We start from the raw sequence: 25,390 nt of genomic DNA on the forward strand, positions 1-25,390 counted from the left end.
ACTGACTTTCAGCAAGATGGAACAAGTTGTTGTTGAGACTATTTAGAAAATGAGGTACCACTTCTAGTTCTAAATAGATTTTGTGGTTCTGTTTTTGTACCACCGTAGCTTTAAGATTCATGGATTATCCACAAAAGTAATTTTTTTTAAAAAAGGAAAGATTGCTTTGTTTTGGTTTTGCCATTGCTATACACGCGATACTAACAATCACGTTTACATTCACAAGTTTAAATTTCCCAGGGAGCTTTGAACGCAGCATAATTTCGAAATTCCAATTTATTCAGGTTTTCCAAAACAAACCTGACTGACAACCTGATAGAAATATGATCACGTTGTTTTTAGTTGTTTATATGTTAACTTGAGCTGGTGGCAGAAACCAGAGAGAAAGATATAGATGCACAGTATTCATGTATAGACACATTTCAAACAGCATTTTCTCTACAAACTCTCTGAATACAGTGAAACAAAAACTGCACTAAGAGTATTGAGTTCAGTGCCAGAAACAGCTGCAGTAGAACAAAAACAAAACACTACTGACTATAAACTACTACTACAAAATACTTCTTTTGTCTTGTTGCGTGTGTAATGGGAATGGAATGACAGGTATACATGTATGCATGACAGAAACATGTATGTTCATGTTAATAATATTAATTATATACACTACCAATAATGCAGATGGAGCCTCGACCCCAAACTGAGGATTTAAACCTCGTTTTCTTTGTCAGGTGTTGCAACAGACAGCTGGTAGAGTGAGTTTTTTGTGAAGAGCCTGGGGTAAAACAGTTCACAGCCAGAGTTCACATGTTGTTATGAATCTGTTATGAACACATTTCCAGTTATGTGTCTATGTAAATAAGAGTGGGAGGGTCCGGCCGAGGAGTGGCTGTCACACAGGGAGAAAACAGTCCTAGAGTGTGAGTGACTACCCTCAACTGGTGTTGTTTTCTCTTATAAATGTTATCTCTGTGCTCAGACTGAACACTCTGATTTCTCTTAATTAAGGCTAAATCCACCAAAACGTTGAAGTGTGCGTTCAAGTCTTTCCAGGGAGTAATACTGCATATGTGGAGGGAAAAAGCAGTTTAAAGCCTTTTGTGGCTCCAGAGGAAGCTGCATGTAATCTGATAAACTGCCTCCAGTGATATCACTCAGTGGCCAAACTGCATTGAGGATAATCTAGGCAGCAGGTTTTGAAAAGGAAGAATAATAGGTGGAATAAAAAAGGTAATATGAATAAAAAAGTGTGTACAATTAGTCGAGTTACCCTTAAATTCTGACTAGGTGTAACATCCATTTAGAAGACCGGAACCAGTTTTGGTGTTTAGTTTCCTAAACTAGAGATGATGAAAATGGAGTTTCACAGATTAATTTGAAAATGTGCCACTTTGGCTCTAAAGCTGCATTCAATCTGCGAAGAAAGTAGTCTCTAATGTTATTAAATAAATGTATTTGAGTAACAAGTACAATATTTGACTTCAAAATATCATGGAGTGGAAATATAAAATAGCAGGAGTTGGAAATACTTCAAAATTGTACTCATGTACTCAGTATATGTTTAAAAAAAACAAAAAAAACAAAAGAAAGTAAAAAATATCTAGTTACGTTTCACTGCCAAAAGAATTTTGGTTAACTGTCCAAAAAAAATATCATTACTTGAATCTATTTAGTCTTCACAACACATTTCAGGATGGTCCTAAATATACCAAAATAGGGAACCAGAGAACAGAAACAAAAGTCAAACTTCTGTTTTCTGAGTAAAACCAGCTGTGAGTAACAGATGCAGCCTTTCCTTTATTGGCATATTGTTAAATTAATTTAAACATTTCATGCATGCATGACATACATTTTACAAATAAAAGAAGCATTTGTACAAAAAAGGGAGTCATCAATAGAAACACCTGCCACGTTAAAACAACACAACAAGGAGGTTTAGTATATATGTATATATTCATGTACAGGTTAATATCTTGAAAGTTAAGAAGGTGAAAGTCAACACCAACAGGGGTCCTCTTTCCCACGGAAAACACAGTTCCTTGAACGCCTCGTCAGCAGCCTTGCCTTTACTCCAGTGACTTTATGACATCACACGACATCACAGAGTCACATGGTTGCATGATTAAGTCTTGCAGCTAGTAAGAATTGATTTAGCACAGCTGCTGGCTCAGGTGTGTGTGAACTGAGCAATCAGAGCGGACTTAGGGGCCTTAAAGAGACAGGAGCTAAAACAGAGCATTTCAGACGGAGGGAGAAAGATGATGTGTTTTCTGAGCACTAAAGCCTGTAAACACATTCTAGTAATTACCAAAAAGAAAACTATGAACCTGATAATGAGTCTACTTTAATATACAGTATAAAGCTTCAAGAGATGCGACGATGTGTTTCTGTGCTCAGCGTCCTCTCGGCACCGAAATCTCCTTTCATCAGACGATCGGCTTTTTATCCATTCTGATGGTCTCGTAGGTATCAGTACTGTGGGAGGTCAGACCCTGCAGGACACAGCCAGAAGCACAAACAACCAATGTGAAAAGTAAAAATGCATTCATGCAAAACACTGTAATAACTATTTCCTGCACACAGTCTGAGAGTGACATTTCTTTTCTGACAGCCTGGTAGGTGAATAAAAAAACAAAACAAAGACCTTTACCATCAACTGTGCGGTAAGCTGTCTTTTTTCCATCATGTGCCTTTTTAATTTTCTTTTTAAGCATTAGAATGAGAAGTCTCACCGCATAGATGCCTCCCTCTGCGGGCTGCTTCTGTGGGACGGAAACAGTTCGAAGGTGTTAACAAGCGTGTTTCAGCAGCAATCACTCCTAAATAAACACAACAGAGGGCTGAGTGTCGGCTATCTGACACATCTAGCTGCTCCTTCAAGTCCTTGTGTCTTTAAAGATAACTTAATTCAGTCTCAGCTCAAGTTTGCACGCAATATAACATGTAACAGGAAGTGTGATGCGACATATTTGTTGTGTGAAGCAACACTTGTGGAAACTGTGACTGTGAACTCTGAGTGTATAAATACGGTACGTTGGTGGTCAGCTCAGGCTTACAGGAAATGATCGACGGTGGTTGGCTTTAAAGCAGAAATACTGCCTCAGGGGGCAAACACCACAAAAAACATGTTTCTTTTCATCACAACTGTCCTGTTTGGTAGTGTTTTTTCAAAATAAAACAGACAACATTTTTATTTTACCTGAGGCGGATTGGCAGGCGGTTTGGCTGAACTCAACTGTGAAAAAGACATAAAACAGCACCAATGACTGAGTGACACACGGTGGCAGAATGTAACTAAATACATTTACTCAAGTTCTCTACTCAAGAACAATTTTGAGGTAGCTGTGCTTTCCTGGTTCCAGTTCCAATTTTTTGCCACTTTACACTTCCACTTCACGACCTCTTGGATGCAAATGTTATACTTTTCACTCGTCTACATTTATTTGATAACTTTAGTAATCAAACAGGAAGGTAACCTAAAAATTAATTAGTAACTGAAGCTGTCAGGCAAATGTAGTGGAGTAAAAAATATTTGCCGCTAATAAAAATATTAGCTTGAGTAGGAGTACTTGGTTACCTTCCATGCTAAATATACACTTAAATGATGCTTATGTAGTCAAGAAGGAAATAAAATACAAAGGAAGGGTTTGCAAACGCAAGAAGGAAGAGAATACAAGACAAATCTACAAAGTTCTATTTTTACAAGCCACTTGTTTTTTCAAAAGTAAAAACATTCGGAAAAATTGCATCATTATAACTTAGGCACCTTCAAAATGATAGAAAACAAGTCATTGTAAAAAAACAAAACAAAAAAAATGTTTTGGAGCCTGAAATATCTCTAGCATGCATCTCTTAAAAGAAAAAAAAAACATCTGCATTTTGATCACTCGGGGTGAAATGTCACAGAAATTGGGACTGGCGTCTGGATCAATGTGTAGCAACGTAAAGGGGTTGTTTTTAAACCGTGTTTTCACTGGAAAGAAGAGCAAAAACCCAGTCGTGTCGTGGCACAATGTAAGCCGCGTTTCCATCGAAAGTAACATTTTTAGGAACCTCTTTTTGAGGAATTAAACCCTGTCCTCTGTTCTCCCACCACTGTGTAAACACCTGAGAAGATTTGGTAAACGTATTCAGCTATGAAACAGTGACGGCTGTTTGCAGATGACGTTTTTGCTGTTGTATGCCCCAGTAACTCCCTGTTGAATTATTGAAGCACAGTGAACAAAAAAAATAGAGCTTAAATAGAATGCAGCAAATATGAGAACAGTCAGAAATGTCGGGGGGGCGGGGGGTAAAATAATATCCCCAGAACTTAATTACCTTCCATGCTAAATACACACTTAAATGATGTTTATGTAGTCAAGAAGGAAATAAAATACAAAGGAAGGGTTTGCAAACGCAGTTACTCAGAGAACTTGGATGTTGGGTCTTCTCGAAGCTGTTTCTACTGGTGGAATGCAACTACGTACATTTACCCAAATTTGAGATAGTTGTTCTTTACTTAACTATCAACATTTTTGTTTGTTCCTTTTTTATATACTTAGTCCACTATATTTCTGAGGCCAGCACTACATTTTATAACTTTAGTTACTTTACAAATTACATAAAAGAACACTGATTCTGCTAATCAAATCATTTAACTGTACTGATATTTAAGAACATTTAATATCAAATACCTTTACTTGAGTACTTTTCTTTATAAGTGACTTCTGCTTTTACCAAAACACAACAATTTTAACATGATATCTTGACTTTTACTCAAGTGTAACGTTTGAGAATTCTGTGCAACACTGGTGACTCACATCATATTTATCATGAACTGTGCGATTTAGCTGGTGAAAATACCGAAATATTCAAGAGGATGTGGAGAGTTAGCCTCTAAAATTGGGAAATGAGTGAAGCAATTTCTGTTGCTACACGACCATGACACCAAACAATGACCAATGACCGTATTTGGTATGATAAGCAGAAGCCCCATAGGTTTTTTGAAGTTTTTGATTTAACTTCAATGTTAAGAAACTAATTGGTAAGACAGCTGATTTTTGAATCTCAATCCCACCCGTCGAATACTGACGATTTCAGATGGCGGCCAGGCAAGGCGCTCGAGAACGTAACATAAGGTCACATCCTTTGGACTGGCGCAGAAAAATGTCCTTCACAAAAAAAAACAAAAAAAAAATCCACAGTCCGGAAGCATTAAACTACTTTTAAAGGCAATCGAAAGAGACAGCGATGGTGGCATTTTTTCTTGTCACATTACTACTACATTACTACTCACGTATGGTCAATAAAAAAAGAGTGATTGACGTATGAAAATTGTTATCTAGAAACAAAACAGAGGGAGTTTGACTTTTCATTACTTTTCCTACTCAATGTGTAGGGAATATTGGCACAAAACTCTTAAAATACTGTAAATAATCATGTTTCCATCAGTATTATGATTCTGAAGAACATTCATACGACCGTTAAGGAACAGCTCTGCCCTGTCGACACGGCGCCGCGCGTGTCGTTCCTGTTTGTCTTACCCTCAGTCTGCAGTACAAGACGGTGAGAATGATGCCGTACAGGATGAGAATCCCATCCAGGATGTAACACACGCTCATGTCTCCGAGGGCCTCTGTACACAGAAAACACACCATCTTCATCAGACATCACCATCGCAACTACTTCGCACAGAGACGTGAAGTCGTCTCAGTGCCGTTTCATCTACCCATACAACTGTTCCGAGTGCGATAGAAATCTCCCCACAAGAGCTCAAAGAATTGACATTTACCAGTCCTCACCTGCGCAGGTGGGACTGATCATCAGAAAGGCGGCGAGGACCAAGGGCTGCTGCATCTTACCGAGCAGGCTTCCGAATAGACCAAGGATGTGTTTTGTTGCTTCTGACAGTGAGATTTCTTCAAAAACCCCGTGAAGAGAGCTCTGTGAGCAGCAGCGACAGGAAGTCCGGGGCTCTCTGTCCGTTTTTTTTTTAAGCTGTGAAACCACACGCCTACCACACGACCATCCTCCCTTCACAGTAGTTCCTCTGAAACTCTTGTGAAAACACTGCACTCCGCTGTGCGTTCAGATCCAGCGTTTCAATGCTATTTAAAACCGAAAAAAACCAAACATTTTTACAGAAAGCAGAAGCTCTCTGTGTCACAAAACCACCGACATCTAAATGCAGACGGTCATTTTCAACGTTGGTCAACACTGGTGAAGATGAAGAGGTGAATCACGTATCGAAGACAGCTTCACCTCCACAACCTCCCACGCTCCAAAACAAGAGAGAGACTACTTATTAGGTATAAATGGTTTAATAACGGAAAGATGCCTAACACACTATACAAGCTACAGTTACCAGAAGGAAGAGAATACAAGACAAATCTACAAAGTTCTTTTTTTACAAGCCACTTGTTTTTTCAAAAGTAAAAACATTCGGAAAAATTGCATCATTATAACTTAGGCACCTTCAAAATGATAGAAAACAAGTCATTGTAAAAAAACAAAACAAAACAAAAAATGTTTTGGAGCCTGAAATATCTCTAGCATGCATCTCTTAAAAGAAAAAAAAACATCTGCATTTTGATCACTCGGGGTGAAATGTCACAGAAATTGGGACTGGCGTCTGGATCGATGTGTAGCAACGTAAAGGGGTTGTTTTTGAACCGTGTTTTCACTGGAAAGAAGAGCAAAAACCCAGTCGTGTCGTGGCACAATGTAAGCCGCGTTTCCATCGAAAGTAACTTTTAGGAACCTCTTTTTGAGGAATTAAACCCTGTCCTCTGTTCTCCCACCACTGTGTAAAGACCTGAGAAGATTCGGTAAACGTATTCAGCTATGAAACAGCGACGGCTGTTTGCAGATGACGTTTGTGCTGTTGTATGCCCCAGTAACTCCCTGTTGAATTATTGAAGCACAGTGAACAAAAAAAAAAAAATAGAGCTTAAATAGAATGCAGCAAATATGAGAACAGTCAGAAATGTCGGGGGGGCGGGGGGTAAAATAATATCCCCAGAACTTAATTTAGACCCTGATCTCTGTGGTGGAAACGCACCGAGTCCCTCCAAAAGGTTTCTATGTCCTCGGAGAAACTCTCTGTGGTGGAAACGCGGCTGTACTGTAGGTAGATACATCGGAGCGGCTCAAGTCTCAGGCGAGTTTTTAGCATTACAGTGAGTTTTTTCAGGACCTGGAGAAGGAGGAGTTTAGTGTGAGGACAGATGTGCCACCCACTGCTGCTCCCCCTCCACATCTGGAGAGGATAAGGCTGTGCTCGTTTCAGCTCGTGGGCACAAGGCGAGGCGGTGATACGCTACGAGGAGTTACAATCACACGTCTGGTTTGGGATTTCTTTCGTTGAAATGCATAAAAACACTAAAAACCACAGAAGTCAGCTCGTAGTTTAACTACTGTTTAGGACTGAGTGTATAGTGTTAAAAAGCCCGGAATAGACCAAGACACCATTTACACCTGGCAACAACACGTGACCTGTATCTGGATAATGACATCTGATCGTGAACAATTACCTTCACATCATTTTTGTGAAGTTGGTAGACAGAGCTCCGGCATTTAAAGGTCAGGGGGAAAACGCTCACCCCCACGGCTGAGTAACTTGTTGTTTCCAAAGATTTCAACCACATTTCAGAGGCAATTTCATTAACATTTGCTTCCCAGACTCGCTTCCCAAGCATCATCTTTTAAATATGATCTTGTTTTCAGGTGTATGATTTCCTCATCTCAATATCAGGCATTGATGTCCGTCTCCCGTCTGGATAAATGTTGTATACAAACAGGAGGGACAACGACAGAAACCCACATCTTGTTGACATCTGTCGTTGCATTATTATAGATACAGACTGTAAACATCTTGTGTGGTCACATATGAGGTGGAGATTGTAACCTCTGCACAAAGATGGCCTCCAACACCTTTAAAAAAAAAAATCAGGCCAATAACAACAATTAAACCAGCCTGAGTTATCATTAAAAGCTTCAGAAACATGAAAGCCGGACTGCCGGGTCGACGGCACTGTCCAGAGGAACCTTGAAGCTCTACGTGGTCTTTCTTTGAAGAGGAGTCATTTGTCAGCTGTTGTTTTTTTCCAGCCAGCCTCACTTGGCAGGAAGTGGTGGCGTTAGTCAACATGAACGCATTCCCACGCTGCATTAAAAACGACAAGTCTGGCAATATTAATGACTTTTCTAATTCTCAATAAATCCCACGAAAAGACAAAAAAACAACAATCAATTGATCCTCCTAAGATGTCTCGTCAGCATAACCAAAGCCTGATATTGAAATATGAAGTCACACATTGCACAAAGTCTTTCACTCTGAGCAAACCTGCTCGAGTTAATTTCAAATTAAACCCACAGATGCTTCCTGTTGCTGGAAATACTCACAAGTGACCATTAGTCAGCAGCCCTGGAACAAGCATAATATACTCCTTTTATAGCAATGTCGACTGAAAAAAGGAAATTAGTCAGTCTTTTAAATCAAAATCTGTCAGTTTATCCAAAAAAACATCAGTCATTCTATCTACTCACGGCATGCTGATGAAAAGTCGGGTCAAGTTCTGTAGTCCACAAAACATTTGTGGAGCAGAACAGCAGAACAGCAGAACAGCAGAACAGCGCTGTGGCATTCTCCTAAACAGCTGAAGTAGATGGGGACTTTATTTTTGTTTCAACATTTGACAAACACAACAAAAATAAAAGAAGCATGAAATGGCTCGATATAGTTCATCCGGAGTAATACCAGGTCCTCGGAATCATGAGATACCACATTCATTTAAGAAGATGTTATTCACACACCTGATGCACTGTGAGGCTTGCTTAGCAGCGTGCATGCTAACACCTTTAGCTTAGCAGCTACAGTGAAGATCTTGGCTTTAAAAATGCAGGTAAATCAAGCCTTTTAAAATGTAATTTCCCAGGGCATCCAGAGACTTAAGCCAGAATTTAAAAGATATTCATACTCTTTGACTGAAATCACCACAGTGGCTGCAAAGCTAAAAGCATTAGTGCACACCCCACGTCAAGGGTGTAAATCTCTTTTCAAATTAATTTGGGATCTCAGGGCTTCCGAAGACTTTCCTTACACTGGAGAAGCTTTAATGATTTAATGATTTGACGTTTTAAAACAAGTCCCCATCTATTTCAGTTGTTTAGGAGAAACTCCTGCAACGCTTTTTTTGTTGTGAAGCTCCAGAAATGTTTTACGGACGACGAAGCTTCACCCCACTTTCCACTGGACTGGAGCTGAGAAGATAATGTCTGAATTTTAGGTGAACTGTTTCTTTAACATCCTCTTCCAGATTAAAATATGCAGATACAGATTGCGTGTTTATAGCAGGTGTGAATGAGGACATCATGGAGTCTTTCTTGCTTAAAAATTAATAGTAAAAAAAATTAAAAAATTAAAAAATGCCAGTGTAGAATAAAATAAACAAAAGCTGCATATTGAGACAGTCGTGAACATACAGAGTCTGGAGTAGCAACAACTCAGGAATGTACTTCCGTTTTTCTTTACAGTCAGAGAAAAAAGACGTTTTGGCCTTCAGGCCGCAGAAAAGCCGCGTGTTAATTCAATGCACATAATGCTACATTCTGTAAGTAAAATTGAAAAAAAAAAAGTCACACCCTTTCATATAAAAAACAGTCTGCGTCATCTGAAACGAAACAACACACTGACAGGGAACCAAGAGGCAGTGGTACGCCAGCGTTTGCAGTCAGACTTGAGCTCCAGTTTGTCTGTTTTTAAGACACATGAGAGAGGAAGTGACAAGCGTGATGTAATCCCCCTCCTCTGGTGTTCATGTATTGAGTCAGCACAGTAAAGTAGTCCAGTGGTTACAGAAGAAGATGAGGCAAAAAGAGAAAAAGTCCCCCTTTTGAAAAGAAGTTGGGTTTTTTTGTGTGTTTTTTTTTGTTGTACAGTGTGTTGTTAAGACTCAGCAACACAGAATAAGAGAGAGTCAAGGCATCTTTAAAATCCAGGTTTGGACAATCATTGAGCTGATCACAGTCTGATATCAGAGCATCTGTGATGATCATCAAACAGGAAGGAGGATTCACACGCTCCTCTCCTTCAATGGTTTCCTTTGTCACAGACAGGAAATGATTGGATGTGAGCAGAACACATGTCCGGCCACAGGGGTGATGCAGAAGAGAGGGCAGCGCGGGGTTGTGGGGGGTGGGGAAGGTGGGCCGCCCTCACACCGAGGTCTCCGACTGCAGCCTCATCACAAACTTGTGGCTCTTTGGGTCGATGAACTCCTCCCCGAGACGCAGGAAGGGGAGCGGCGTCACCGTGACGACCAGGGAGAAGTCCAGGCGTCGCAGGGAGAAGATCAGACCCTGACGCAGCGCCGAGGTCACCGGCTCCTCGCTCACTAGAGTCCACTGGCGCCCCCTGCCGTTCTGCTGCTGGTACTGCATGGTGGGGCCTGGGGAGAGGTAGCGCTCCAGGAAGGCCTGACAGGGAGGAGGAAGACGGTCAGTGTATGCTTTAACAGGAATGGTGTTGGTGTTGTTGCCGTGTTTAACCACAGCACGGGTCAATTTTATTCAACAAAACTCATCAAACCTCAGATTACAACACTACCTTCGGCGTCATGTTGTGTGTGATGCAGAACTGCAGGTGTGTGAGGATGCTCTCCATGCTGTGGAAAGCCTGCTGCCGGGTGGTTCTTAGGTATTTCTGCATGGCCCGGGCCATCGGGGCGAAAATAGCTTGAGCCGCCTCGCGAGGATCCATCACCTCCCTCGGGTGTTTGGGGGACGAGGCGAGCTCCTCTTCGTGGAGGCGCTTGATGTGCGTAAAGGCCTCCTCCACCGCCACGACCAGCCTAGAGGGTCATCACGGACATCGTCAGTCGTGGTTATTTCTCAACATTCTTTATTATGACTGGGGGATTTTTTAAAATATCTTCCAGAGACACTATTAAGAGTGATAAGCAATTAACGTAGTTCAGCTGAATTGTACTGTATTTGCAAGCAACCCCTAAAAGTTAAAGATATTAGAGTGAAAATATGTGAGGCCAGCGTCCATTGGCACGCCAGACAGAATCAAGACAGGTTCAACATGGGAAAATACAGCTCGACACAAACAGAAATGGCCAAAATCAACAGCTGGCCTGCTGTTTGGAAAGTGCTACAACCTTATCAACACGCCTGATAGCCATAAATCCTGGCAGCATCTGTCACAACAAATTATGTAATGAGGGACGCCGTTTTCTAAATTACAGTTCTCTGGAACTGAGTTTCTCACCCTCAGCCAAAACAGAAGCGGAGACATGTAGACGTGTGCCAAGTTAATATTTGCTGATAATATGAGCTCAGCTGACTCACTGTGATGCGTGAAATAAACAAAATATCTGGCCAATATTTGTAAGAGAGGAATATCTATCTGACCTGGCCTTGCGCTTGCGGACCCTGCGGTCCATCTCGGCCTCCTCGTAGTAGAACTCGTTGTGGGAGTTGTCTCTCCTCCGGGCGGCGGCTGCTATCATGGCTCGAGACTGGCCTGTGGAGTTGTTGGTGGTGTTTTCTGCAAGACAACACATGCAGGTGGAGGGGATTAGCAGACTGCATATCAGGTATTCAGCTGATATTCACATTCGACTGAGAGCAAGAATAAATTGTTATGGCTCCGAATGACGACAACGGCTGCTCATGACTTTCAGCTGCTTTAACCTCCGTATGTCAGTTTGTACAACAACAAATGGTAACTGTCAGAGCCGTGATGAGGCTGTATTTACCGTCTAGGGAGTAAACCTTGAAGCCGGTCATCTTCTTGGACAGGATGGACTTGGGCAGGTTAAGCAGGGCAGGGTTGTAGACGGGGAAGTCGCTGTAATAACGGTCCAACACCCAGACGGCCGCCCGCTGGATACTGAAACACAACAGCACGTCAAATCAGTAAGTGCAGGTCTAAGATCAGCTGCTGACTGCACAAGGAGGCCGCACTCTGTTTACACACATCACAACACCAGTCAGTAGAACTAAAGCACAATGTCCATATCAGGTTGTTATTGTGTGTAAGACTGAGTGAAATAGGGCTGTCTATTGTTCAAACATTCTACTTGTTGTTTAACACAAGAGCTACAGTGATTCATTGATACATCGCTGGGCAAAATGACTAATTAATCAATCGTGAAAATAATGGTCAGATTAACTGACAAAAATAACAGTTTGTTGCAGCCTCATCCAACACAACTCTTCTCGCTCACCTGAGGTGGCCCACGTTGTAGAACTTGCTGGCTCCGTCCGTACTCCGGACAACCTTGAGGCAAAAGGCGGGCTGCAGGTGTCGGACCTCCAGCAGCACCAGAGCCAGGTACTGTATAAAGAGCAGAGCGTCCACCAGCGAGGCGGCGTACTCCACAATCCCCCTGTAGTCCCTCTCCCTGGGCTCCAGCACCCGCACGCCGTAGAACAACCAGTACGACGCCACAAACAGGAACACCAGCACCATCAGCAGGCAGCGGAAGACGAAGAAGCGCGGCAGCGTGGCGCGAGGGGGCCGGAGGAACAGCGCCCAGGAGGAGATGAGCAGGACCAGGAGCTTGAAGGCCAGAGAGACGTAGAGGCCTTCGCAGGGCGTGCCGCACGGCTCGAGGGCGTCACGCCACAGGACCTGCGGGAGGATGAGGAAGGCTAACGGTGTGACCAGGGCGAAGAAGCTCAGGCAGCCTCCTAGAGCCGGGCCAACGAAGCGCTTGCACTCCAGCGGAGTCGACTCTTCCAAGTCTTTTGTGACACGGGTCAGGTCCTCGTTTGAGATGCTGTGTTCTGAGGTGCCAGTGACGACCGTGGTGGTCTCGCCCCAGTTGTCATCCTGTCCGACAGAGAAAGAGATTCAGCTGTAGGATTTTTACCGGCTATTATACCAACAAAACAGTGCAAAATTCTCAAAAACTAAAGTCTTGAGTTTTCTTTAAAAAGTGAGAAATACGAAGGCGGAAAATCAAGCAAATCTGAAAGGTATTTTTGTTCTTTTTACTAAGTGGATAAAAATGAACAAGATCTGACTAAAACACATGAATTCAAGAAACTAGTAGGAATCTAATAACGTTTTTTTTTTTAAAAAGGTGTGTTTAGGAGCTTCAATGAGCTATAGATTATTTTCAGACATTGAATTTTTAGGAAATTTCAGCTCCTAGACTCAGTCGAGATGAAAAGTTAAAATATTCTAAGAAGGAATCGACCCTGTTTACCCATGTGGCCATTTGTGCCCCTCAGATTAAAAAACAAATGCCTCAGTACTATTCACAGAAAGACACCTCTACACTTTATCTGGACACAAACAAACATCAGCAGTATGTCTAATGAACCCATGCCTTTTAACTTAACACAATACCTCTTAAATATCCTCGATGTCAACACCTGCTTCTCAGCCGTGATTGACAAGATAAACAAAGATTGAAAAGAAGTGACTGGCAGCTCCTACGAAACACACTTGAGCCATCGAGGGAACAACATTCTTTAAAGGGATCAAAATGTGGCAGCAAAAAGAAAAGAAAACACTCAGTGGGTCAACATAAATCCATCCGTGACATTTTAATGAGAACAAAAACAGCAGCGAGGTCACAGACCCAGTCTGAAGCCTGAGAGAGTATAAAAACAGACCAGGTTGCCATTTCTGAACCAACTCCTACATCAGCGTGTTTAATCTTATTTCAACATTTATCCGCTGTAAGGAGAACAGGGCTTTTAGCATCCAGTGTGACTAAAACCAGTAACCCTGGAGATGACAGTGCCACCGAGGCCTGACAATAACAAACAATCCACACTGCTGATAGAAGAGAAGAACGTCAAAATGACAGTTTTTTTGTTGGTAAAGGAGGAGAAGTATTAACATTACATGTATGCCTCTGGAACAACTGTCGTAATTTCAACAAATGACAGAGGCCTAAAGGCAAAGGAGGCAGTGTGACTGACCCTGTCATCCCCGCGGGTCGACTCTGCGTCCAGCAGCGGCTCTCCAGGAGTCTGGATGGTGACCGATTTGTCCCCACGGCTGCTGCTGTCTCGACTCTTAGATCGGTGTCGATCCCTCCGATCCCTGGAAGACAAACGCAAACAGGGTTAGAAGAGGCGCAGCAGGACTGTTTCAATGTAGCTTGTTCTGGGTGTCCTACAATATATTAACCTGCTTTAAAAGGGAAGCTTTGATCATTTTCAACCACATGAATATCATCACGATGTGGTCTGTCTATGGAGATGAACAATGGCAGAGACCAACCAGGTGGATAAACTTCGTCTCCTCAACCTGACTTTTCTTGGCTCATTCTTCATCTTGTGTGATGCTACAGTACTTTCACATTTGTGTATTCCCATCTCCATGGAAACAGAGCTCACAGAAGTCAGAGAGGGAGAGATGCAACTCACCAAACTCACATCAAACTGTTAAATTAGGCAGTGCTGATGTGCTCTGAGCCAAGAGTCTGTCACTTGACCTCCTATTTCACGCCTCTAGTCTAATCAGAAAAATATTTCAGCGCACTGTTTAGCTGCAATACGAGGTTGTTTGTTCAACGCATCGATTGGAAATTTGATGTTAAAATGACGTCATCCCTGTTTGTATCTACCTGTGCTTGCGGGAGCTCCTGGAGTGCGAGGACTTGTATGAGTAGCCCGAGTACTGCGACTCGTTGTCCATGTCTCGGGTCAGCGGTGGGCGGGCTTTACGAGCCCCGCCGCCTCCTCCTCCCCCCGTGCCGCGCTGCTCGCCGACTCCTCCCAGCTGGCTCTTGCGCTCGGAGATGGACTTGGTGGAGAGAGCGAGGGGCAGCTTGAGCAGGTCAACCTTGCTCCTGAGGGAATCTATCTTGGAGGCCGACGAGGAGGGAGCAGGAGAAGGGAGGCGGGAGAGCGGGGGAGGCTAGAGAGGAGGAGAAGAGGGGCAGGAGAGGATGACGGGTAGGAGAGTGGCAGCAGGGGAGAGCTGAGGTGGCTGCGATCTGAAAGAGACGAGAGAGAGAGAGAGAGAGAGAGAGAGAGAGAGAGAGAGAGAGAGAGAGAGAGAGAGAGAGAGAGAGAGAGAGAGAGAGAGAGAGAGAGAGAGAGATGGTTAAATGAAATACTAAGGCTGGTTTCCACATCAGGAGCTGCTGTGGCTCACATGCAGCTGTCCAGTTTCATCTGCTCTGGATTATGATGAATGCATCCGACTCATCCTGAAAGACTCTGAACACTCTCATCAGTCATAAGTGATCATTTCTAAGTGAAGGGGAGGTTCATGCACATTTTTTTCAAGCATTCTTTGTGGGCTTCCTGCCATCGCTCAAGACCATCTTAACTGATGCACTTCAACGTTCCTCGGAGGCTGTTCTGAACTTCCATCTTTTTAAATTATATACAATGGGTATGTTATAATCAGGATTTCTGGAGCTTTTAAAAGGGTAAAAATTGAGGCACATTCATGTACTTTCAAGTAGAGCTGAAACGATTCATCGACTGAATATCCAGCCAGGGCATGTCATTCAGTGGCTAAGTTGCATTGTGGGTAACGTAAGTTCGAGCTTTTAAAAAATGTGTGGAATAATAAATGAGATATCTCTGGTTCTGCTGTATTGATTTTGTTGTTAAACCGTCCATTATGAGGCTACCACATTACCCAAAATGCAACTTGACCACTGGGTGACATCACTGGAGGCCATTTAAAAGATTACATGCAGCTTCTACTGGAGCCACAAAAGACTTTCTTCACACATGGTACTCCCCAAGACCTGTAAACACACTTTAATGTGTATAATTTGTGGAGTTACCCTTTAAAATGTGAGGACTTTCTGATTTGTTTGTTGTTTGTTCAACATCTTTGGACTGTGGACAAAACAAGAGATTTGAGGATATTGTCTTAGGCTTTGAGCAACACAGAACACCCATTTTTCACATTTTATAGCAACACAACTAATCAGTTCATCGTGAAAATAATCAACAAATTACCTGGAAAATGAAAAGAATGCTTGGCTGCTCTACTTTCTAGATACCTGAACCACAAACAATCAAACTCTCAGCCTTTACCGTAACATCTAAAATTCTACAGCAGATGCAATTGCAAAAATATCAAGTTTACAGAATTATTTATATATATGACGCCTGGGAGCAACCAACAAATAGGACCCCACACAACACAAATTTGTCAAGAGGTATATTCAAATTCTAGCATATTTCTAAACTTGAAAACACAATAGTCAAAATTTAGCATTTTAAGTGGGTAATCGAGAAGATCAGCATCATTATACACTGCTTTACATGTGAGATTCAAAACAGCCCATTAAAAAAATAAAGAATTCAATTGTTTCAATGTTAGCAAACTTTAAAATACAGCTTGCTTTCTGTAACTTGCATCACTGAACCAGTTGATTAACTTTGAAAACAGCAGAAAATCTGTCAAAAGGCACACTTTCCACAATATGAACTGTAAAAAAAAAAAGAAGCTAATGTTCAGGTATGAAAATTGCCCAATTTTAGAGACATCAGCACAGAAAAATAGCCTCTCAAAAGGCCATCAGGATCAGTATCAGGTTTCAGGAAGGCGTATCTGACAGTTTAATTACACGATGTAAAATTACCCTCACACCGTGGGTGTGGTTGTTGTGACCCCTCACCCCGGAACTCTGAGCACCGCGATCCACTAACACACATTAACCCACTGAACCGAGTCTTCAGGCTCATATCTCGTCTTCCAGGTCTCGGTCGAGGTTAATCATCACACGACTGTATCTCTTCTGAGCAGCCGCAGCTTTAGCCGCCGTTAGCTCGGGCACAATGGCGGCCATATTGGATTACTGTGTTTTCACAAAACTTGTTTGCCCTCTCCCTCCCTCTCGCAGTCTCACATTCCCTCCCGCACTCCCCCCGTCCCCCGGGAAACCGGGCCTCACTGCTGCCATGGCGATGAAAGAGGGTGTTCAGCTGGAGGGGGATTGGAGGTTGACAGTTGCCATGGAAACCTGACCTCACGCCGCCCTCTACCACTCTGTTCTCCATGCTGCCGAAAATCACCAAAATAAAAGTGCTGGCATGACGGATGTTGGACTGTCATATGCTGGTTAATTGATAAAGGGCGGGCGGAGCTCGCAGGCTTTGACTGGCCCGCGGTAGGAAATGGAGAGGGACGTTAGCTGCCATCACTGTTTCACAGGGTCCTGATTTAACTTAATGTGGTGGTTCTGCTCCGTCAATGGCATTGTGCTTAAAATCCACTTCCCTTCAAGGCAAATGCTGTGCAACAATGAAATCTGTCGGTGGGATTTCTTTCTCTTCATGTTTCGTGTGAAATTCTGTCTTTAATGATATTTTGTACGAGGAGGAAGCGCCCCTCATCCAGCACCAATAAACCCACTCAGTCTTACCAGACAAGACAGAATCTTGGACTCTTGCAGCCATGTGCAAAACCTCAACAATGTGCCTGTGCCAAACCACAAAACTCAAATGACTAACAGCCTCTTCCTGGTATGTCCTCAAAGCGTTTATTCAAAAAAAATAAAAGATTTTAGTGCACTGGAATACAAATAATGTATGTTTACTGAGACTGGGATGCCAACATGACTACGATTCAGTTCCCTTCTCCAAGTGTTGATTTATTCCTAATGGCTTAAAAAGGTGTAACTTCTAAGATATGGCCATCTGTCAAAGGCAGCTCCAGAAAGAACTGTTACTGTTAACTGCTGCTCACTATACTCTTTGCTTTAGCGACTAGCTGTCACTAGCAGGGTTCAGCTCAAGAGAGCTCAGCTGCATCCCTAGGAACACTGTACACTAGACTGTGAGTGAACAAATCACCTGAAACCATCAGATGCCAGTTTAAGGCCAGGCGACACCGTAAGGAGGTGATTTACAGAAGCTCTGAGCAACATCATCTCTGTGATCCAATACACATATTGTTGTTTAGTGTAACAGAAAACATGTGTTTGTCCTAATATTATGTATGTGAAATGCCAAAAATACCAGGATGTTCTACTACAATCAGTTGCATTTTGCACTTTGTAAGCTAGCATGCTTCTCTAGCTATTCTAACCCACAATCCTCTGCACAGTGGAAGATGCGTCACATACTTCAGGGGTCAGCACATTCAAGTTCAAGTAACACATTCTTTGTACTCCAAAATTTCGTGCTAGTGCTACGGCGTGTACATCTCTGTGAATTGGGAATTTATCCTGTACAAATCTGAGCTGATTTTGGTAAAGACAAACCAAGACTGTGAGTTTTATTTCATTTGATTGTCAGTGCTAGCTGGTTAGCATGCTAACTTCAGTAGACATCTCTGCAAACAGATGTCCTCAGCGTTGTTCCACTTTAAACTGAATTGTGCACATTTCTGACATGTTTGCCCATCGCAAATAAGAACAATAACTTATTAATAATAACTAATAACTAACTAAACACCGAAACTAATAAAAACTGAACTGTCGCTAAACATATTTCACAATCGAAACTAAACTAAAATCAGCAAAACCCACTATAAAAATTAACTGAAAAACTGAACCAAATTGACAAAACACACATAAAAAACTATAATAAACACTGGTAATGGCAGAAACATGGGCTTCTGATGGAGCCTTCATCAGTCGTGTGGTGCTTTAATGCCCATTAAGTGCAGAAAAAGGATGATGGTCAGTGAGGCTTCATGCTGACCACATGATATCTCCGCAACAGAGAGGAATCCTCCCTCTGAATGTCATGCAACACGAGCAAACACTTATTCAAGATATCAAAGAGTTGCATGACAACGAAACTAGCACAGCACATTAAAGTATGATTAAAGCTCTGTCACCCTCAGCTGTTCCGGAGCAACCCTGAGAGCAAACCGTCGCTGCCGATTCACATGGAGATTTTAAGAGGAGAAACAAACCACATACTTTCAGACCGGCAATAAACCAAATCTAAACAGTGTTTTTATTTAATGGCTGTGGAAGTTTAGCTCGAACTCGTCCTCCCAGGCGGGTGAAACGTTGGCCAAAATAACAATCTGAATTCTTAACTGTCCTTAATGTTTAGCCCGCCACCTTATAAAAATAACAATTACGGCAACAATGTCCATATTCCAAAGAAATTACACTGCAAGACGAGTCATTCTAGGATGAAGAGCAGCCTCGCTGATCCTGTGAACTCACAGATCACAGCAGCCACGTTACTGCTGTGCATCTTTATCACACACAAAACAGTAAAAAGGTCAGTTTCATCAGCTATAGCCAGCCACACAGGACCCATACGTATCTGAAGGTTTAAGAGAGAAATTAAAGAGGACTAGGAACAGAAATCTAAATCCCTTCCAGTGACTGCTAACGGCGAAATACAAACATGTCGAGCAGAGCAAATACTGTGACAACAACTAAAGTTTGCCTTTAGGTCGGGACTAAAAGGAAAAGTCATTCAAATCACCTTAGATTATGAGACATGTTGTGTGCAAGGTTTACATTCTGCTCTGAGATAATCCTCTGGGGAGCGTGGAAGCACTGAGATAACCTCACACTGCATATGCAGTAAATTCAACTTTCTGACAAGTCTGCACAACATGTGTTAAATGATGCTTCTGTAAATATCATTTAGTCAAAATAAACCTCTCTCGTGGTTGCATCAAGTTCTGGACTTTCGAGGCCACCACAAACAAAAGAACACTGGATCTCTGCTGAGTTTTTCTGTACAAACAAAGAGCCTTCGCAAAAGACGCCGTTCCTGACGGACCGACCTCAGCTTCGACCACAGACCGTTCAGCTCAAACAGTTCTATGATATCATGTCAACATGACATCACAGCACCGTTTGACCCGTTATCCACATAATGAGAGACATGTGGTATAAAAAGCGCATGAGGAGGGGTTTGGGTGGTCTTTTAAAGTCGAGCCAACTTGACACTCCATGTATCTGAAAAGAAACAAAAGCCTGAATAGAGCAAAGAAACTGGTTTGCAATTCTAGCCTGCAACGCCTAATAGGGAAGCACGATATGAGCTAAGGTCTAAATCACAAACTGTCACATTTACCTTAATGGCTTAATTTTTTGTATCGCCTTTCTACTGTTGGTCTGCCTGTGTGTTTCAGTCATGAATTGATTTGGATTTGGGGCTGGTTTGATTGAGAAGAGCTGCAATGAGAACCATTTTACGGATCAGTTTGTAGGATTCCAGGGTGTTTTGGAGCTTGAGCCAGAGCTGGTTTTCACCGGAGGACACTTTTAAAAAAGACATTTTGGGAATTACGCCTATTTTGCATTAGCGCTGCAAGTTAGACGAGAACATTGAGACCACCATGTAAACGGTAGCAGCTGAGAATCTTAGCTTAGCATTAAGGCTGGTGACGGGAGAGTGACCAGGCTGGCTGTGTCCAACAGGAACAAAATCTCCTCGCAGACAACTCTGGAAAAAAAAAAAAAAAAATTCTGTCTTGTTTGTTTATTCTGTAAAGAGAACTGGTGAAAAACTGTGGCTCACGGTTTTATGGGCAGTTATATGATGAACTATTTCTCAGCTGACGCCAAGCCTGTGAAGTTCTAGCCAAGGACCGGTCAGGAACAGGAGGATGGATATGAGGTGCTGCTGGTAGGATGCTGTTTTCCAGGCTAGTCCTTTTTCTCCTATTTCCAGTCTTTGTGCTAAGCTAACAGGCTGTCGGCCGTGGCCTCATATTTAATGCACAAACTTGAGAGTGGTATCGATCTTCTCATCCAGCTCTCAGCAAGACAGTCAAAATTGTAAAAATGTTTAAAAAAAACTACTGCTTTAACTGAAGCGACGTGTGCACATTTGGATCTGTGAACGTACCAGAATACCGGCAATTCAATACATGGAGTAAATTATACAGCCCTGTAGCTCCATCTGTAATTATACAAGATGAGACATAACCACTGAATGCCCTAAACTTGTGCATTATGATACCTTGTGTTTGAGCAGCACAGGCTAAAACTTTTTCTACAACTTCGACCGCAGCGTGAGACGAGCCGGCCCGCCAACATGTCTGTCTCTCAACCCGTCTGTCCTCTCTGTCCGACTGTTACTGAGAATATGACAATACTTGATCCACAGAGGTGTGGTCCGGTGTTGGGATGGATACGGTTTCCTATTCATTCATCCCTCCCAGTGTCCTATGGCCTAGTTAATGAACTTCGACAGGACTCGTCTCGGTGACTTCGGTCAGCAGCAGGGAAACTTAGATTAAAACACACATGAAGAAGAAGAAAATGACCCTTGTTCACTCAACTCAGGCAACAACAGGCCAGTTCAGAAATCTGTGCGGGTGTGTGGTCTGGAGATTAAACAGTTGTGATGTTGCGCCACAGGGAGTGTAGAGCCATTTAATATAATTAACTGATAACAAGGACAAGCCAAGCTGCCTGATAAGCCGATGTTTTACTTACTTATACAGCTTTTCAAACTAAAACTCAAGCAACTGTCAAACACTTCCAAGCCTGGGCGCAAGGATTAATGATTGGCGGTTAGTGCAAACCACTGACACGTTCGTAATTCTCAAGCAAAAATGTCAAAGTGTTGCTGGCTGCGTCGCCTTAAATGTGTTTAGGAAGCGTCACATTCGCCTCGGGGAAATAGTGATGAGCATGTTCCGCAGTTTAATCTTTATAGAAAAGACTAAATTAACTCAGCTTGCCAGGAAAACGTGAAGATGTTTAAATCAAAACTTATGACGGTCGGTAAGTTCACGGCGCTCAATAAAATCGATCAAACCACCAATCATGGATCATTAAAGCAGTGAAAATTAGTCAGGAATGTCGCTGTAGACGCGCAGCTTCACTCACATTGCGTCCAAAACGAGCAGATGTGGGATTTTACAGCCTCTAGTCTCCCAAAGGCGAAAAGAAATCAAGCTGTCATCGAACGTTTTAAGCTGCTGGCACTGAGACAGCAGCTGTCAGGGCCCAGAAGCAATCTGGGCCATCTCTGAACTGACCAGCTCCACTCAACAGCCATTTGAGGCCTGAGATACACCAACTGTGAAAATAGGCGTGCACACACACCCAGGGTCCGACAGGGGGGAAAGAGGCTCGCTGCTGCACCAGGGCCACACACACACACACACACACACACATACAGGGTCGACCACCACCCACTGCTGCCTGCAACGACACCAGTAAAACCAGCGAAAAAACAAGACAACTGCTACTGTCAGCCTTCACGCACACATGGCTAGCAAACCAGAGCAGGTGTGTGCATTTGTGTGTGTGTGCGTGTGTGTGTAAATCTAACAGGATATGGTTGAATCAACAGGCCTGTCCTCCGCTCAGCGCCAGGATTCAAAAGGGACCCCTGCACACAATCTGTCTTCAAATACAAACAAAGTATTAAGGAGACAGGAAGTGGCTCAGTGGGCTGAGATCGGATGGATGTGGTTCAGATAAAACGACTGTGGTCCATTAGGCTGTGTGGGATGAATGCGTTTGAAAAAAAAAGGAGAAAAAAAAAGGAGAAAAAAAAAATCCAGTGGACAACATAATGAAGGGTCAGTTCAACAACGTTATTACGTGATTCACCTCGCTGTGCTGCCTGGACATGCAGTGTGCCGCATCAGAGCTATGACTAACAATTATTATCTCGATTCAATCGATTAGTCTGGTCTGTAACATGCCAGATAAACTGTGAAAAATGTTGCTCAGTGTTTCCCCGAGCACTGTCTTGTTTCCATGAATGTTTTATCTTTAAAGAGGGTGAGAGAGAGTTTAGGATCTAGAGGGATCTATTGGCAGAAATTAAACGTAATATTCAGAATCATGTTCTCATTTCTGTAAACATGCCCTGAAACTATTGATCATCGCATTCTCATATCTTTAGAAAGAGCCTTGTATAATCCACAGAGGAAGCGGGGCCACCATGTTGCGCTGCCATGTTTCTACAGGAGCCGAGAAGGGACAAACCAAACACCGGCTCTAGGCCAGGCCTTTCGCATTCTTGCGAGGGGTATTCAGCTGTTTGCACCCTGCAACCTCACAGCTAGATGCCACGAAATCCTAAACACTGGACATTTAATCCTCCGCAGTTTGAAGTAAAGATGAAATAATCCCTTAAGAAGGCCAAAACTAAAACACAGGCAAAAAGAAAAAACATCCACTGTAGGATCCCAAGTTACATATTTAAAGAACATTTGACCTCACAAGACATCAAACAGCTTGAACAGCGAAATATGTATTTTCCAGTTTTATCGTTTTCCTCTATAAACATCTGGGGGCTAAACGGACCAATATTGACCTGCAGGCCAGACAGGTGTTTATATTGTTATATCTAGATCTGTGTTGGTTTTTTGACATTTCATAGACTAAGCAGTTCTTCTGAAAACTAAACTGTCTGCTGTCCCGATGTGATTACAGATCTATCTGGTGTGACTAGAATGCTCTCGACCTGGTCTGCTTCTTGAGTAAAACTTTACACTGTTATGTCATTTTAGAGCTTTTGGTTTGTGTTTTCTCCTATTTGCAAAGACAGACTTCAGGTAGCTGTTCTCATCCCTAAAACGCTGATTGCTTCGGGCTTTATCTTGCTGTCTGTAGGAACGGAACTAAACGAAAACAACAGGCAAAATGGGAGAATTCTGTTTTCGGTCATTTGAGTGAAGGCAGAGGGACACGTTGACGAGACATGGCGCGGAGATGGTCGGTCGACTGCTCGACTTGGTTGCGGATCAAAAGAAAGTGAAGTGCTGACATTTCTGATAACCGATTGATTGTTTAGGTCATTTGTCAGGCACCGATGACTCCAGTTTGAGGGCTGCAGCTTCTAAAACGCGAGGATTAGATGCTTCTCTCTGGCTCATATCACTGAAACTTGAATAACTGACAAGTTTTTGGAGTCACTTTCAGATTCTGATTTGAACTTATCACCAGTTGATTCACGTTATTTTTTTAATCTAACCATGAAAGGCGGTCAGTTTACACCCTGCTGGACTGTAAACGATAAATTTAGAGATACTCCTACAGACTGTTTCAATGCATGTGTGTCAACAAAACCTTTCTGTACTTGGCAATTCTTAATCCAAACCGTGAAGCTACTGTAAAGCACAGCTCACTTACACCAACAGACACTTCATGGTATTTATATGTCCTGTTTTATCATGGCAGCTTACAGTCCCAGTGGAAGCACTGTGCATTGACCGTGGTAGTTTAACTTTAATGAGTATTTATGACATTATAGACTTTAATTCTAGCAAAGAAATCCCACGACTGTGAAGTAAAGCAGTTATGAGGCCAGCAGGTAAGTGAGGAGGAAATCAGGGCCTGTAAGCTGCTGCGGTCACATTTCACTGTTTCTGTTTGAATTTTGGACATTTTTCAACGGCGCAAAAAAAAAAAGAGAAAAGAAAAGCCATATGGGACAACAACATTTGGATGTGGCGACATGGATCAGGAGTCAAGCTGCATCAATAATTCAACAATGCACATGCACAAAAGGCTACCAAAGGGCTAACTTACTGTGAGGAGCCGGGAGCATTCGGGGCGAATGTAAAGAGTTGTACGACCTACAAAACGAGGAAAAAAAAGCAGGCAGTTGTGTTCGGCCAGGACAATGGGAGACTCCCAGGCCCCACCGGTCGCGTCCTGGTGCCAAATTATCCCGTATGTTTGTTCCCTTTCTCCTCCCGTTTCCCCCTTTTCCTCGCAGTAAAATGAATGGACGCACTCAAATTCCCACCAGTCCCTTCACCGAGGAGAGAAATTCAAACCCTCCGGCCTACAAATCAAGCTGGACGCGGTTATTCCCTCCATGCGCATCCGTCTCCGGATCATATACGTCCTTTTAGAAACACTCACAAACGCACAAGTCGTCCTCCCACGTTTAAAATCGCCCCCACGGAGCTACGTGGCCTCGGTGGGAACAACAATAGGGCCGATGAGGGTCCTAAAGTTCCCTGCGGTTTCAAAAAAAAAAAAAAAAAAAAAAGGCGACCATCATCGCGTCCTGTCGACTATTGTTTGGGGAAACCGGAGATCTCCGGCGCCCCGGAGCCTCCTCTATCTTTCCGCGTTACAGCAGCGCACACGCACCCAGAAGCACCAGCGGCAGCTTATCGAGACATTTTCCGCAGAAAAAAAAATACTACTTACTTATTCCAGATTGTCCATTCAGGTATTTTCTCACTTTCCACTTTCTTTCCACTCAGCCGTAGCACCGTGCGCCCCGCCCCCGCTCCACTGTGGCCCCTCCTCTGGATGTCCCCTGGGGGCGCAGGCCTGCGAAACGCCGAGGTGCAGCCACAACACATTTGTCATCACCGCCGGGACGTTTCTGAGAGAGCCGGACAGCGTAATGTCTCAAAGTGAAGTGGTTCAATAAAAGGCTGATAAAACGGAAGGATGATGGGAAAAAAATGTTCCAGAGCCGCCACCACCATCATCATCATCATCATCATCATCATCATTGTCAAATCCAGTAAGAACTTTGAGAAACTGGAGAAAAACATATC

At 42.9% G+C, this 25,390-nt stretch overlaps 2 protein-coding genes across 4 annotated transcripts; both read right to left on the bottom strand.

Annotated features, from left to right (window-relative positions):
- Positions 1-1,749: 1,749 nt before the first annotated feature.
- Positions 1,750-6,010, bottom strand: fcer1gl (Fc receptor, IgE, high affinity I, gamma polypeptide like). Of its 2 annotated transcripts, none has more exons than XM_037084093.1 (5): positions 5,781-6,010; positions 5,523-5,614; positions 3,197-3,232; positions 2,648-2,759; positions 1,750-2,489 (listed from the first exon to the last, which is right to left on the bottom strand). In XM_037084093.1, the coding sequence occupies exons 1-5, from the start codon at positions 5,833-5,835 to the stop codon at positions 2,467-2,469; spliced, it is 318 nt and encodes a 105-aa protein (XP_036939988.1). In that variant the 5' UTR covers positions 5,836-6,010; the 3' UTR covers positions 1,750-2,466. The 2 variants fall into 2 exon arrangements, with proteins under 2 accessions (XP_036939988.1, XP_036939989.1); XM_037084094.1 differs by having other exon boundaries at positions 2,730-2,759; positions 5,781-5,968.
- Positions 6,011-8,637: 2,627 nt separating this feature from the next.
- LOC119011168 (vang-like protein 2) lies at positions 8,638-25,336 on the bottom strand. 2 transcript variants are annotated; one of them, XM_037084092.1, is made up of 8 exons: positions 25,032-25,336; positions 14,574-14,945; positions 13,924-14,047; positions 12,213-12,820; positions 11,742-11,875; positions 11,395-11,530; positions 10,586-10,829; positions 8,638-10,455 (listed from the first exon to the last, which is right to left on the bottom strand). In XM_037084092.1, the coding sequence occupies exons 2-8, from the start codon at positions 14,642-14,644 to the stop codon at positions 10,195-10,197; spliced, it is 1,578 nt and encodes a 525-aa protein (XP_036939987.1). In that variant the 5' UTR covers positions 14,645-14,945; positions 25,032-25,336; the 3' UTR covers positions 8,638-10,194. The 2 variants fall into 2 exon arrangements, with proteins under 2 accessions (XP_036939987.1, XP_036939986.1); XM_037084091.1 differs by lacking the exon at positions 25,032-25,336 and adding an exon at positions 24,399-25,011.
- Between the last annotated feature and the right edge of the window lie 54 nt (positions 25,337-25,390).

This window comes from Acanthopagrus latus, chromosome 21, assembly GCF_904848185.1.
Source record: "Acanthopagrus latus isolate v.2019 chromosome 21, fAcaLat1.1, whole genome shotgun sequence".
Taxonomy (NCBI): Eukaryota; Metazoa; Chordata; class Actinopteri; order Spariformes; family Sparidae; genus Acanthopagrus; species Acanthopagrus latus.